This window comes from Perognathus longimembris, chromosome 6 (genome assembly GCF_023159225.1).
Source record: "Perognathus longimembris pacificus isolate PPM17 chromosome 6, ASM2315922v1, whole genome shotgun sequence".
NCBI classification, from domain to species: domain Eukaryota; kingdom Metazoa; phylum Chordata; class Mammalia; order Rodentia; family Heteromyidae; genus Perognathus; species Perognathus longimembris.
The window spans coordinates 60,065,971-60,081,517 of record NC_063166.1 but is presented as its reverse complement, the minus strand read 5'-3'; the positions used below and the strand labels follow the sequence as shown (position 1 = coordinate 60,081,517).

Genomic DNA, 15,547 nt, shown 5'->3' with positions numbered 1-15,547 from the left:
AACTTTCTCATTGGCCTTTGGGTTGAGTATGAGACACTGAATGAACTAACTAGATGGCCCATGCCTCCCTCCTCAAAGAAATCTCCCCGCCCACCCCCCCACCGCCCCAGGTGTGCTGCATCAGTTTCTGCATGCTTACATACAGACCCTGGCTGAGGGAAAAGCAGGCATACATGCAAGCCATTACTTTCCTTCCTCAGTATCTGGAGTAATGATGAGGAAAATGAGACCATGAGAAGGATGGTCTGAAGTGCTAAGGTCAACCCTTAGCTGCCTACATTAAAAGCCATCAAGGCAGGGAGAACTGAGGCTTTTCTTGTATGCTTTACTGAGCAAAACAACACATTAAAAAAAATGACCAGTTTTTTCAAATGATCCATTTGAGCAACTTTAAAAAACATGACTCATAAATGAGGTGGTAAAATTTCTAATCAGATAGTATATCTTTCTCTTTCAAACTCAAATGGCTCTTCAAAATGTATTCCAAACTGAGTAGAAACAAGACAAGTGGACAATAAGTAACAGAAACATGGATAGTGGATAACAGTTAAAGACACCAAATGTACATAGAAATAGTCGTTGTATTTTGGGGTAACCTTTATAATGTGTGGTAAGAGATTTTTTTGTTTTATTTTCTACCAGACATAGCCTTTGTTGTCTAAGAAAGATACACACTGATTTCCAAAACTCATGAATGACCTCTAGTGTTAAAAGGATAAAAAGACAAATGAGTCCAAAAGCAATACTTACAAAACCATTTGGTGTAAACCAACTGAACAACTCATGGGGGTAGAGGGAAAGGTGGGGGGGGGGGTTCAAGAAATGTACTCACTGCCTTACATATGAAACTCTAATCCCTCTGTACATCACTTTGACAATAAATAAATAATTATTCCAAAGAAAAGAAATTAAAAACAAAACAAAAAAGCAGCCTCAAGTGCTGAAAAGGGGTTTTTCTTGACATAGCTAAGTGAATTTCACACTGCTATACACAAAGTCTAACGCATATAGCATTAGGAATGAAACTCAGGATGAATTGGAGTATATATCAGTGATGTCACGAAAAAATTGGAAGACTTAGCCTGCATGCTCTGCCATACTGTCAGGACCCAGGGCTTGCATATGGCTGTTTGCCATGGCTCTCTGGCTTCTGTTATCTCTCTTGGCTAGGTGGTATAGTTGCAGCTCCATTCTCTGGTTAAAAAGAGATCTCTAGGGGGTGTAGCATGCTTGCATCTTGCCTATTTAAAATTATGCACTGAAAATGTTTAGCTGAATAGCATGCAGGAGATGTATGCATGTATTTGTTTATTTATTTTGCCAGTCCTGGGGCTTGGGACTCAGGGCCTGAGCACTGTCCCTGGCTTCTTATTGCTCAAGGCTAACACTCTATCTCTTGAGCCACAGCACCACTTCAGTCTTTTTCTGTCTATGTGCTGAGGAATCAAACCTAGGGATTCATGCATGCTAGGCAAACACTCTACCACTAAGCCACATTCCCAGCCCCAGGAGATGTATTTTATATTTGACTTATAAAAGGATAGAGGGGCACTGGTGGCTCACTTCTGTAATCCTAGCTAGTCAGGAGGCTGAGATCTGAGGATCATGGCTCAAAGACGACCAAGCAGACTCCCTTGTGAGACTTATCTCCAATGAACCACTCAAAAACAGGAAGTGGAACAGTAGTTCAAAGTACTTGTAGAGTGATAGCCTTGAGCAAAGGAGCTCAGGGATAGCACCCAGGCCTGAGTACAAGTCCCACAATCAACAACAACAACAACAGTAACAACAACAACAACAGTAACAACAACAACAGAAAAAGAGGATATAATAGATAAGCATAAGATACTGACATATTTGCAAGATCTTAAGGCATTTCCATTCTGATCTTTGTAGAAGGTTTTGGATTATTTATTTAGCTCCACCTAGATTTCTTCAACTGTTCTGGCTAATCACTCTTCTGGATTTGGGGTGTTGTGCTTCTAACAATCTGTACATGTCATTCATATTTACTGTTTGAAGGTATTGTATGTGTTGCAACTCAAGCCCTAATATGATAAGAGGTGGGGCCTTTAGGATTTATTAAAGTGAATTTACAAAAGGGTTGGAGGGAACAAATGGCCCTATCCCTTCTGTCCCTTCCTTTATGAGAAGATCAGAATTCAAGGCACCATCTTAAGGGCTGGGAATATGGCCTAGTGGAAAAGTGCTTGCCTTGTATACATGAAGCCCTGGGTTCCATTCCTCAGTACCACATATATAGAAAAAAGCCAGAAGTGGAGCTGTGGCTCAAGAGGTAGAGTACTAGCCTTGAACAACAACAACAAAAAAAGAAGCCAGGGACAGTGCTCAGGCCCTGAGTCAATGCCCCAGGACTGGCAACAAAAACAAAACAAATAAAACAAGGTACCATCTTAGAAGCAGAGAGTAAACCTTCATCAAATACTGAACCTGCCAGCAACTTGATCTTGGATTCCCTGGTGTCCAGAACTGTGTGTAACACATTTTGGATATTTGTATGGTGCTGTATATTATGTTATAGCTACAGGAATGGACTAAGACATTCATCCTCAAAGGATGAGTAGATAGAGCTGACCATGTCTACATGTTTCATTCACCTCCCCCCAGGAGCCCAGCACTGAGCTGATGACTTTGGCTGGTAGGGGAAGGAGTTTAGATTTTTGTTACTCCTAAAAGTGATTCTATTATGCAACAGCCCAACACCACTGATCCAAAGCAGGATGGTCTCTAAGCCGGATTTATGCTCTAGAACTCCCCAGAGAGCATGAGGCTGGGAATTCACTTGGAGTTGTCCCACTGCTGCTCAGTGTCTTCCCTTTCCTGCCTGTCTCCCTCAGGCCCTTGGGACCACTTCCTTCATAAAAGTGTGTTGTACATGACTGATGGCCTGGTCCTCCCATTCACAGATCCCATCCAGAAGCCATCGCCCCCATCCTGAATCATCTGGTCCTCTTTAAACATTTTGAACAGGGAGGAACAACAATGTTACTTTTCCACCTCCCTTGGGTGCAGGGTGTCTGACCCATTATGTAAAAGCCCCAATGAGGCCGGATAATGAAACACTGACCCAGAATAAACATCCAAGCTCAAGGTTCTCATGGAGGCTCACCTTCTAAGGCCTCCTCACCTCTGCACTGGGGTCAGCAAAATTTTTCTGTACTAGTTCAGAATTAGTATTTTTGGCCTCTGAGAAAATGACTCAACTTGCCAGCAGAGCACGGAAAAAGTCATGTAAAATACATTAAGTGCATGAGTCTAGTTTTGTTTTAATAAAATATTATTTACAAAAGGCAAATCTACAAAATTAACTATTAAGTCTGGTATATAGGGAGTTTGGAAGTCATTACTCTATTTTGAAAACTTGCATGATGCTGAACAGAAAAAAATCTAGTCCAGCACTTTTTGCTGGTTAATTTGAGATAAAGACCCATGGACTTTTGTCCTGGGTTGACTTTGAATCATAATCCTCCATTTCTATGACTCCTGAGCAGGATTATAGGTTTGAGTCACTGGCACTGGGTCATCCATTTGCTTTTTCTTCTTCTTTTCTTTGTGTCAGTCCTGGGGGTTGAATTTAGAGCCTGGATGCCATCACTGAGCTTTTTTTTTTTTTTTTTTTTTTTTGTCTTTTTGTGTGTTTTTTTTCTTTTTTTTTTTTTGCTGACGGCTGACACTCGAACACTTGACTCACAGCTCTATTTCTAGCTTTTTGATGGTTAATTGGAGATAAGAGTTAAAAGTCTACTTCAGCTGCATTTGAACCATAGTCCTCAGATTTCAGCTTTCTGAGTAGCTAGGTTTACAGAGACAAGTCACTGGCCTTCAGCTTTCTATATTTTTAATATGCAAATGTTTATATGTAAAAATGAGCTCTTTGAGGGGTGCTACATTTTGAAATTAAAAACAGAAAACCAAAAGGAAAAATTTGACAAAACTTACAACTGTTTCTTTAGTAAGTCTCTAGCCAAGATGAGAGAGGACAAGAGAGAGTGCATTTGTGTGTGTGTGTGTGTGAGAGAGAGAGAGAGAGAGAGAGACAGAGAGAGAGACAGAGAGAGAGACAGAGAGAGATCAGGGTGGAGGGGAAGGGTAGAAAGAGAGAGAGGGGACAGAGAAGACAAAGAGAAAACTCAAACTACCAATATCAGAAAGGACACCGTCTTTAAGACTATTTGGGCTTCTGGTACCAGAACAGAGACGCAGAACACTGAGGTTATCACAGTTCTCTTTGATTTATGTCTTTCTGTTCTCCATTGTGGTATGTGTCAAACTTTCCTGCCTGCATACATCCCTGAAGCATCTCGTTGAGAGGCAGGTGCTGATGTAGCAACTAAAAGCCGACCTGAGCAGGGGCTGAGACTTTTTATCTAACAAGTTTCCCAGGATTTTTGACTTGCAATGTGGGAAACAAGAGCCTATGATTCATGAACGGCATGCTACCTTCCTTAGGGGCCTGGTAGCCTTGGCAGTCCTGTGCGCAGTGATAACAGGGATGAAAATCTAGTGGTGCGTGGTGATGTGAGTGGTGGGTGGATGGTTGTTGAATTCTGTGGCAGCAGGACTAGGAAGGAGTTGGAAATCACTATTTTTCCCTGGGAGAGCTGTTCTATTTTATTCTTTCATTTTAGTTTTCTTGGAGTTATGTAAAAAAAATGTAGACCCTTGCTAAAAGCATGGCATTGCAACCAAGTGTGATTCAGACACAATGAAGCAGAGTGGCATAAATGAGTCCAGGAAAGGTCAACTCATAAACCAAGAGGAAGATCAGAATAAATGACTACAAGTGAGTTGAGGGGCTCACATGCCTCTCCATGTATCATCCACCTCACTAATTAGAGCCAGTTATTTTGCATTTATAAGTGGAAACAGTATCAGTGTGTTTGTGTCTGACATAGCAAAGTGAAGTGTTGAATGTGGCAGCTGTCGCTGGATTCTTTCAAGGTTGCTTCTCCAGTGTCAGACTGTGCAAACCGTTCATGGACACCAGGCGGCGCCAGCACATATTTCCTGACAAAGCCAGACTTCCAAAAACATCAAAGCTGAGATCAGCTAAAGGAAACACCGGGATTTGCAAAGAAACTGCATTAAAACTCCGGGGCCCACCCTGGGAATTTGTATTTTAATTCATTCCAGATTTGTTTATTTTCCTATAACAACTGTTCCATGTGCTGCCACTAGAAACAATAAAGAGTTGCCCTTAATTGAAACATGAGAAAACCGAGGCAGATTGTTTTTTTTTTTTAAAAAACTCAGTTTTCAAGAACCATATGAGAACCTAAGAATCCAAATATTTGTCTTAATGATCCCCCGACTCACTAAATTATGGAAAACAAAAAGTGAACTATTTAAACAATTTTATTGTGAAACATCAAATATGTCTTTAAGACCTAAATGATGCCCTAAGATTGAAGATCAGCCAAGTAAGAAAAGATTGAAATCAATAAAACAAGATTAAATATCTAACAGTGAGTTTGTAATATGATACCATTGCCAGTAGGTGGCAGCACAGTCCAAGAAATGTGGTATGTGTATACTGGCTACATTAAACTGTGTATAATGTAGTATATGGTATTTAATATGTGAATGATAGATTAATAACATTTAGCATATGGAGTCAATGCCTGATGTATAAAGCTTAGCATCACTTTACTGATGAAAAATATCTGGTACCTCCAAAATATTATCTGCCTACTAAATTGTAAACAAATTTAAAACAACAACAACACCGACAACAAAAAAACCCCACATCAACCATGTGGCTTCAGTATGTTATCACCTAAGCATATATAAACACATATGTCAAACTATGATGGTCTGTAACTTAGTTTCAATCAATTATCACATATTTATTGAGCATCTCTTTGGTGACACGTGGAGTTTCTCTATGTAAATCACACAAGCCAATTAAAGAAAAGGCTAGTTGAATGAATATATTCATAACCAATAATTCAGTGCAGGACAGGTGGTTTTAGGAGATGATAAAGGCATAGAGAGATTCTTCTCCAGTTCCTTCTCTCTTAATTTGGGTAACTCAGAGGAAATAAAAGTAAAAATAAAAGATTGGAAGAAAAAAATACCACATAGTTGCTTTTGATCTTAGGAAATGTGGATAACATCCAGAATTTTGGGAGCATAGACGAGGCAGCAGAAAAAGACCAGGGTTTTTTCACAGGTCTCAGTGAGGAGCAGGCAGTTTAGCTGTGTTAGAGCATCAATCCCCACTTGTGGCCTCTGCTTTGCCTTTCTCTAATCAAGGGACCCCTACCATCAGAGGAAGAAAAGAGCCACCCCTGGGCATCAGTGTATCAGGGTGGGGTGGGAATAATAGTGTATAAAATAAGCATAAAATAATGTCAGTTCAAGTAGAGGAGTCATGATACTAAATGTAAATCCACCAAGTTTTTTAGTAAAGGACAGACTGAAGACAAAATGGCATAAAGCCAAATAACGACATGATATTTATAAGATAATCCTTAGAAATACGGTGCAAAGAAAAACTTACCAATAGACAAAGAGATGAATGCAACCCCAAAAGACATTAATTTGGAAACAGAAATGTCAGACAAAGGGGACACTTAAAGTAAAAGCAGAAAGGAAAATCTTACTAATACAAGAATTCTTGCAACAGAAGAAAGTTGATAAAGGATGCGATTAAGCAATCTATGGAACAGATGGTCCAACAAGGCCCAGGAGATTTATATCAGGAAATTTCACTTTGGTACAATCCTGTGTAAGTTTTAGCTTTGTCTTGCTATCCACCATCAATATACCCAATGGTAAATCCCAGCACACAGATCTTATCTCACAAGGGTATGGTTTGCTGAATTATCTTGGAAAATAACAGAATTTGAGTGCTTGGAAGGTAGGTAGAGAAAGGATTTTCATGCAATGCCTGGGATTGGGCAAAATCATGAAGATAAATGTAAAACAGTTTTTTCTAACTTAATCTGTTCTCTTGGAGTTAAGAGTTTATGCTTTTTCCTCATATCCGGATTCTATCTACCTATCAGTCTAGCCATTTATTTATCTATCTATCATCTATCTATCTTTTTTAGTATTTATTTAATTTTATTTTATCACCAAGGTTATGTACAGAGGGGTTACAGTTACACACGCAAGGTAGTGACCACATTTCTTGTCAAACATTGTTTCCTCCTCCTTCATTTATCTCCCACTTTCCCTCCTTCTCCACTTCCCCCCCCCCCGTAGTTGTAAATGGAAACAAAAGGTTTTTACTTTGTTGTTGTTGTTTTTAATGTACAGTGTGAAATTATTTGTTTTTTCTTTTGTTCCCCCCCCCTTTGGTTTATCCCCTGTTGTCATTGTTTTTGGTACCCTGTGTCTTGTATATACGTTTATGTAAGTTGGGGAAGGAAAGGGAAACAACAAAATGATGAAGCAAAGGATAAAGGGCAAACCAATGCAACAGTGATACTCACAAGACACTATTTTGAACTCCAGAATGCTATTTATGATGCTAAATCCTCAGCAACACTGACTCCTTCCCTTCTCTTCTTTTTCTTTCCCTTCCCTCCATTTCCTTCTCCTCTCTCCTCCCCTCCATTTCTCTCTTCCCCTTCCATCTCCTCTCCTCTTCCCCTTTCCTCCACTCTTTGCACATGGAAAGGACGTGGCTCTCAGGTCTGTGAGCTTAATAAAGCATGCTTCAGCTCTAGTTTTTCTTTTTATTCATTTATCCTTGTTGTTGAAGTGGAACTTCTCTGTATTTCCCACATTGATCATAAATTCCTGATTCTAAGTGAATTCTACCTCAGCCTCCTCAACAGCTGGGGTTACAGGTATATGCCACTGCGCCCTTCTCTAGCTTTGCCTTCCTATAGCTCCGTGACCATTGGCAAATCCCTTGTGTTATCTGAGCCTCAGATCACCAATCTGTGAAACATACATGATCCCTCCCCTTTACAGGGTAAGGCTCAAATGAAGTGACATGTATTCAAATGTTTCACTACTGTCAGCTCTGGTCCTTAATGCCACAGTAAATTCACCTCACGAAGAATCAAACACATGGTGGGCATGTCACCAGCAATGAACAAAGGCTTGTGGAAAACTTTACAATCACGCATACAGTAGACATGGGCCTTCGCATTGCTGTGGTTTGAATGTATTCCCCAATATCCACGTTGGAAGTGTAATTTCCAATGCAGTGGTGTGGAGAGACAGGAGCTTGAAGAGCCCCTGGGGCGTTCTGTAATGCTGCCATCACAGGAGTCGGTGAGCTGCTGCTGGAGGGGATTCTTCTCTTCCTCCTTCCCTCCCTCTCTTTCCACTATGGCATGTGCCATCGTCTTTCCACCCTACATCATGGGATGGTACAGCAAAAAAAAAAAAAAAAAAAAGGATTTCACCAGAACTGAGTTCATTGACTCTGGATTTCTCTAGATCTGTTAAGAATTAACCTCTGTGTATTGTGTTATAGCAGCAATGGAATGAGTCATATATTTAGAGGTAGTCTTTCACAGTGGTTAAACAAAGGGTTATTAGTATTGCTTCCACTACCACTGCTCACCAACCATCTTAACTTGCTCATCCCTCTGTGACTACCATCTCCACAGCCTCTACCACAAATTCTACCACAACTACCCAAACCACCACTTCCCATTATCTTACAGTACCTCTACCACCAACAACTTCTATTAGCATGGACCATCTTTGTATTTTGAAGTTCTTTCTCTTTTTCTTCTCCTTCTTCTCTTCTCTCATTCCTTCCACCACCTCCCCCTGGCCCCCCTCCAGTCTCTCCCTAGGTGTCTGTCTGTCCTTTATCCTCTCCTGTTTGGCCTTTTCCACATATCAAGCTGAGAAAGTGGGTGGATCTAGTTGAAAGCTGGAGCAATAATAAAGCAGCAAGGAACTGCCCTTAATTGCAGAGCTAACTGCAACCAGGGCTTCTGTGTCTGGCACATACAATCAACCATACTGCCGGTAGCACCAACATTTGCCTGAATGGAGGCTTCCTCCCCGGTGGAAGAGGAGATAGTGAGGAGCCCGGGGTTTCGGTGTGACATGATCACCCAAGTCAGACATTTTGGAATTTCATAGTTGTTTTTAGTTGTCATCCTTTCTTCTCCTCTGTTCTCCCTGGTTGAATTTCTCTTTGTTACTGCCAATGTAAATTCCTTGGCTTTAATTCATCAATTCCAAAATTTAAAGCATCGGGATAGGTTAAAAATATGTTTCTGTTTTAGGTTCTTTGTTCATTTAAAAAAGTCTTGGCAGGGGCCTGGAATATTAGTGGTAGAGTGCTTGCCTTACATACATGAAGCTCTGGGCTTGATTCTTCAGCACCACATATACAGAAAAGGCCAGAAGTGGCACTGTGGCTCAAGTGGTAGAGTGCTAGCCTTGAGCAAAAAGAAGCCAGGGACAGTGCTCAGTCCTTGAGTTCAAGCCCCAGGACTGCCAAAAAAAAATCTTGACACATATGCATGAACTACATAGGATTTGGAACAATCATCATATTCAGAGATAAGCAGACTCTAAAACTGCACACTGAGGCTGTAAACTGGGCAAATACCTATGGTTAGTGACTATGTATTTGAGCATTTCATCTTGGTATATGCACATGAAACCTCCCTCCACTTTAAAGACAATGAATTTACCAATAAATAAAATCTTCAACCATAGACAGAGCTTTAAAATCATGGGGCAAATCTACAGAATCCTCATGTGACCACACACTAACGAAGATAATGCTATGAGATGTCAGGTTTATGTTCCACAAACCAAATGCTGAGGTACCCAAGAGGACTGCCACTAAGCCACCAGGGCATGGTAGGATAACCTAAGAGATAACTGATAAATTGCTATCTGAAGCAATTAAAGGTATTTGTTTTTGCAGGCACCGGAGTTTGAATTCAGGACCTCGCACTTGGTTGCTCTGGTGCTCTACCAGCTGAGGCACACCTCTAGTTCTGCTTTTTTCCTGGTTATTTTAGAGATGGAGTCTCATGGACTTTTCTGCCCAGGCTGGCTTCTACTTGCCATCTGCTAGATCTCAGCTAAGATTGCAGGTGGGAGTCACTAGTGCTGCCAGGCTCCAATTTCTATAAGATGCCCAAGTGTGAGAGAGAAATAAACTTTTCAGTTTGCAGGCAGGAGTGGGAGTCCCAGAGAGCTACATGCTCTCTTCCCCTTTGATTTAGAAGGATTATTTTAGGTAGGTCGCCACTGCCAGGAAGGAAGCAGAGCTGGGGCAAATGTAGTGTTTCTGAGAACACCCTTTTACTTTATGTAGATTTTTCTAGTTATCCAAACCTAAAGAGTCTCCTCAGGTGGCAAGTTCTGTAGTTAGGGGCTCAGAGCAAGTCAGCTCTATGGTCTGAATGGATGCTTGTGATCTGGGGGCTCACCATTTGATCTCAAATATAGTTTGCTCAAGGAGGAGTGAAGCCATTGTGGACAGAGAATGAGCCGCGTGTGTGTGAAGCCAAAGGCCTTCATTGACATTTTCTGTTGAAACATTTCTGTCCGATTCACTGGCAGCAACTGCATGAATTACATACCTAATGAAAGAGACTGCCAAAGGAAGGTCATGAACACTCAACAAGCAGAAAATAAAATCACATGGACGTGTGTGAGGAAATCACAGTTAAGATGTTTAAAAGGATGTCCTCCTTTGGTCTCACTCTGTGACTGTCTAGAGTCCTGTATAATTTATCATATCCAAGTGTATTTTGGGGGCCTCTGACCTCCAGTATGTTTACTTGTAGGTTTATAGGCACATGCTAAGCCACTACAAATGAGGGAAACCATACAACCTGTGTTTCTTTGGGTCTGGCTTACTTCATTTCATTTAACTTTTTGCAAGTCTTTCCATTTCCTTATGAATGGTACAATATCATTCTTTCTGATAGACGCATAGGAAAGGATTGCAAAGGTTCAATAAAGTGATATTCATTAAAATGAAATCCAAGAAATGGAAACAAGAAGTTAGTTTTTTCTTTTTTGTTGCTCTTTTTGTTTTCTGTACCTTTTGTCTTGTATGTAAGTTTATCTGTTTGGGGAGGGTAATGGGAGAGCATAGAAAAGGGGGGACAAAGGGTGAACGAAAGCAGCAGTGATACTCCCTAGACACTATGTTGAAAATGAACTATACAGGGCTGGGAATGTGGCTTAGTGGTAGAATGCTTGCCTAGCATGCATGAAGCCCTAGGTTTGATTCCTCAGTACCACATAAATAGAAAAGGCAGTAAGTGGTGCTGTGACTCAAGTGGTAGGGTACTAGCCTTGAGCAGAAGCAGCTCAGGAACAGTGCCCAGGCCCTGAGTTCAATTCGCAGGACTGGCAAAAAGAAAGAAAGAAAGAAAGAAAGAAAGAAAGAAAGAAAGAAAGAAAGAAAGAAAGAAAGAAAGAAAGAAAGAAAGAAAGAAAGAAAGAAAGAAAGAAAGAAAGAAAGAAAGAAAGAAAGAAAGAAAGAAAGAAAGAAAGAAAGAAAAGAAAGAAAGAAAGAAAGAAAGAAAGAAAGAAAGAGAAAGAAAGGGAGGAAGGGAGGAAGGGAGGGAGGAAGGAAATGAACTATACAACTACTTGTGGATGGAAGGGGAAAAAAAATCCTGTAACAAAGTGAGAGAAGGGAAGTACTCACTACCTGACTTAAGTAACTGTAACTTCTCTGAACATCACTTTTACAATAACAATAAACAAGGAAAAAATAATTAAAGGATATCCTCATCAAATCCTCAACTGAGTGGGGATTCATAGGCTAAATATAAACCATATAAATGCCAAAATTAAAGGACTGTCTTGTCCTAGAATCCTGACATTAACTTTCTTTGTGGATTTCAGAAAACTCCTGACGCTTGTCTGAGAACCAATTGTACCGACAGTTAGATAAAAAGGCCAGAACCTGGCAAGAAGAAAACATTCAATTTTTTTTCTAATTGTACCAACAGTTAGATAAAAAGGCCAGAACCCGGCAAGAAGAAAACATTCAATTTTTTTTCTAATACATGTGACACATTTTTATGCTTAAACATATCCTTATCATCAGAATCAGGATGCTGTAATAACTCCTGGAGTTAGAGGGACTCGGGGTTTAAATCCTAGGAATTACAGTTCGTTAGATGTGGTAACTTCCAAAAATTGTTCAACCTCACTAAGTGTAATTTCTTCACCTAAAAGACAGTTAATACCACTCACTTGAAAAAGATGGTTCAAGGGTTAAAAATGATTGTGTGTCAGCTAGTTGTCCAATAATGTGATGCACCGAACACCTCCACACAGCGTCATTCAGTGAAGAAGAGAGTGAAGAGCCTCTGCTTCCGTTTCCAAGGATGTAAGCATTCTAGGACAATGTGTCCCAAGTCATTCTCTCTGCTAGAATCACTCTGGTATGTTCTCAAGGTGATAAAAGCCCAAAGGGAAATCTTTGCTGTCCATGGCATACCTTTTTCAAAACACCTCAATAGCCATTCAGGTCATATGGCTGAACTCAAAATGAAGGGCTCCATGAGTATCCAGCCTTTTGTGAGGCTGTGGCAAGAGGAATAAAGATTCAAGTTTAGCTGGGCATGATGGTGCATTCCTACAATCCTAGTCTTGGGAATGCTGAGGTGAGAAAGTCAAAAGTTCTGGGCCAGCCTAGGTAGGCTACACCAACAGACCCTGAAATCTTAGGCTCCTTTTGATGTGCTATGACACACAATGCTACTATATGTTCTAATGGGGACATATGTGGACGTTTTGAATTAAACACACAGTTTAGGTATTCTATAGTTTGTCCATAAAGAGGGCACAGTGCACTAATTACAAGCATGCTTCTTGAGCCACCCCAGCAAGCAAAGTCTTTAGTATACCTTCATAGGAGCCAGCTGTATAGGAGTGATGCAGGAAGGGTCCACCATTGGCTTTGGCCTGTTGGCTGTGTCCGCTAATAGGCTGTGCCATTGCTGTGGCAGGCCAGTGAACTTCTGCTCTTGTGGATCAAACCCAGTATGCACCCTGTGCTCAAAGTTGGATGGGCCAGATATTTCAATCTTTTTCTTTTTCTTCCCGAACATGGTGCCAAAACCTGGGAAATGCAGACAGAAAATAAAGGAAGCAGTTTATATTTTGACAGCAGAAAAACCATAAGGGAGTTAATATTGATTTAGGCACAGTGAATATTGATTTATGGTCTTGGGGAGCTTGAACGTAGGGCCTCACACTTTCTGAACTGGCTTCTTTGCTGAAGGCTGGTGCTTTACCATATGAGCCCAAACTTCTGCTTCTGACATTTTGCTGGTGAGATAAAAGTCTTATGGTCTTTTCTGCCTCAGGCTGGCTTCAAGCACTTCTCAAGCTGTTGGGGAGATAGGATTACAAGCCTAAGCCACCCATGCCCAGCCAACTCATGCTGAATTAATATCCTATCGGTCCTACCTCTAGACACCAGCTATGAAAGATCAGGAAGCTGGATTGAATAAATCTATTCTTAGTGTTTTGTTTTTATTTATTTATTCTTACTCTCAATGTTCCACGTGAATTATGTAGTCCCTTGCCTCTTTGATTTAAGATTTGGCCATGTGACCTGTTTTAACCAAAAGACAACAGCAGGGTAGTTTGGGGCACAGGTGTTTGGCTGAATTATGTATTTCTACCTCCCCCTTATGCTCCTATCACTTGCCATGAAGACCTCTCAGGTTGATGATGCTTGGGTTTTGAAAGGAGCTATAGAAAGCAGACATACACCCAGTTTGGAGCTAAGACCAGGTAAGCACAAATGGATCATTGCTAAGCTACAACTGAGTCACAAGTGAGATGTCAGTGTGTGTAATAAAGACACAGAGATTTTGGACTTGTTAGTTCAGTGGTATTATTAAATCAGAAGCTGAGTAGCACACTTAAAGGTGGACACACAGGTAAACTCAAAAGCATTTGTGTGACAAAACAAAAACTATATATTGGGTTGCTGCTGGTGATGGATCTTTGATTCTGGAAGACCAAAAGCAAATGCCAGACACGTTGTAAATGGCAGCCATGCTGTATTCTCAGGCTTCCCTGTTAACAGACTCCTCCTCCTCTTCCATCATCATCATCATCATCACACAGCAAAATAGCAGCAAAGATTCTGCACAGGCTCAGGACATTGTTTACCAGCTCACACTCTGTACATCAACAGCCTGCCCAACAATGGGCATTATACTTGCAGTAGACAAAAGTGGGCAAATAGGGTCTCAGGGCTGCATAGGGTAGTGTGTATGTACAGGAGTCAGCTCATATAAATATGCGAAACCAGCTGAATCCCAGTCCTTGGGAAATGCAAGTCCTAAACCTTCTGGAAGTTAGGATAAAAGGAGCTTGACTAAACCTGCTCAACCTTCATATATACATAAAAGTATGTTCATAGTGACTTTTACCACATGAAGTTATTACTAGGGATTTAAACAAATATATATTTATCAGATAGTGAGAAAAATCATCTGGTGCAAAGAAAGTGCAGCGTATATTAACTGTATCTCTTGATAAATATACAATAAAAGGAGCAACCATTGCCTATAAAGAATGGAACCTAGGAGATAAGGCCAGGAGGAAGAGACACCTTCATAAAAAGTATTGCCTTACATTAGTTATACAGGGGAGAGTTCACTGTCCCTCTCTACACATGCTTACAATATATTCCAATCCATCTCATCCCCTCTGTTACTCTCCCCTCCTCCTTTTGTCTTTCTTCCCAAAATGATTTCAACAGGCTTTATTATTTTATTTTCATTGTTTCAAATAATCTATTTTAACTGGATTCAACTTTTCACCCCTGTTGTCAGCCACAAACCCTCCTCCACATTACCTGAACCCAACAGAGTTCTCTTTTCTTTCCTCACCCTTCCATCCCTTTATTAATCAGCAGCTTCCCTTAAGATATTTTCATCTATACTTGAAACATAAAATTATTTGCTCTTTTCCCCCTCTCCTTCTCAGAAGTCCCCGGTTAGATTTATCTATATATGTGTAATTGTGTATGTATATATACACATATGTACATATATATTCATATATAAATGTCAGTGGATTAGATTCACTTTTCATTGCTTATTATGTTTAGAATTTTATATAATATATTTTACATACAATATAATATGTAATGTATATTACACATAAGTTATACATATTATATATAGTGTGTTAAATAATGCAGTTTACCAAGGTGCAACATATATAGCAACCAGAATACCCTCCAGAAAAATACATAAAGTGTGAAGTTATGATTAATGCATTAAACCCTAGTAACCTGGATTTGAACATTGAGCAGGGCACCTATTAGCTGTGATCCTGGGTATTTTCTTTTTCCTCTCTGAGTTCATTTATCTATGACTAGGACAAGCATTCCCATGTGTGGAACCCTTCCACACACTGCTATGGGATTTATCTCTGATGATCTGTTGGTTTCAATGCTGCCTTGGTGGGTGGGTAAGGGGAGCTTTATCTCAATTTTTTTGACTAGAATAGGAGAATGATACACTCCTATACTTCATATTCATATTCTATTCATATTCAGTTCTCTTCATATTCTTTATAGCATTTATCCAGT

At 40.3% G+C, this 15,547-nt stretch overlaps 1 protein-coding gene across 1 annotated transcript in view; it reads right to left on the bottom strand.

Moving 5' to 3' along the window:
* The window catches only part of Pak5 (p21 (RAC1) activated kinase 5), a 64,211-nt gene extending 51,166 nt beyond the window's left edge, over positions 1-13,045 (bottom strand). Inside the window, exon 1 of the mRNA XM_048347419.1 lies at positions 12,837-13,045. Within this exon, the coding sequence (XP_048203376.1) occupies positions 12,837-13,040 (204 nt within the window). The 5' untranslated portion in view covers positions 13,041-13,045. The remainder of the gene's footprint in view (positions 1-12,836) is intronic.
* Positions 13,046-15,547: the final 2,502 nt, after the last annotated feature.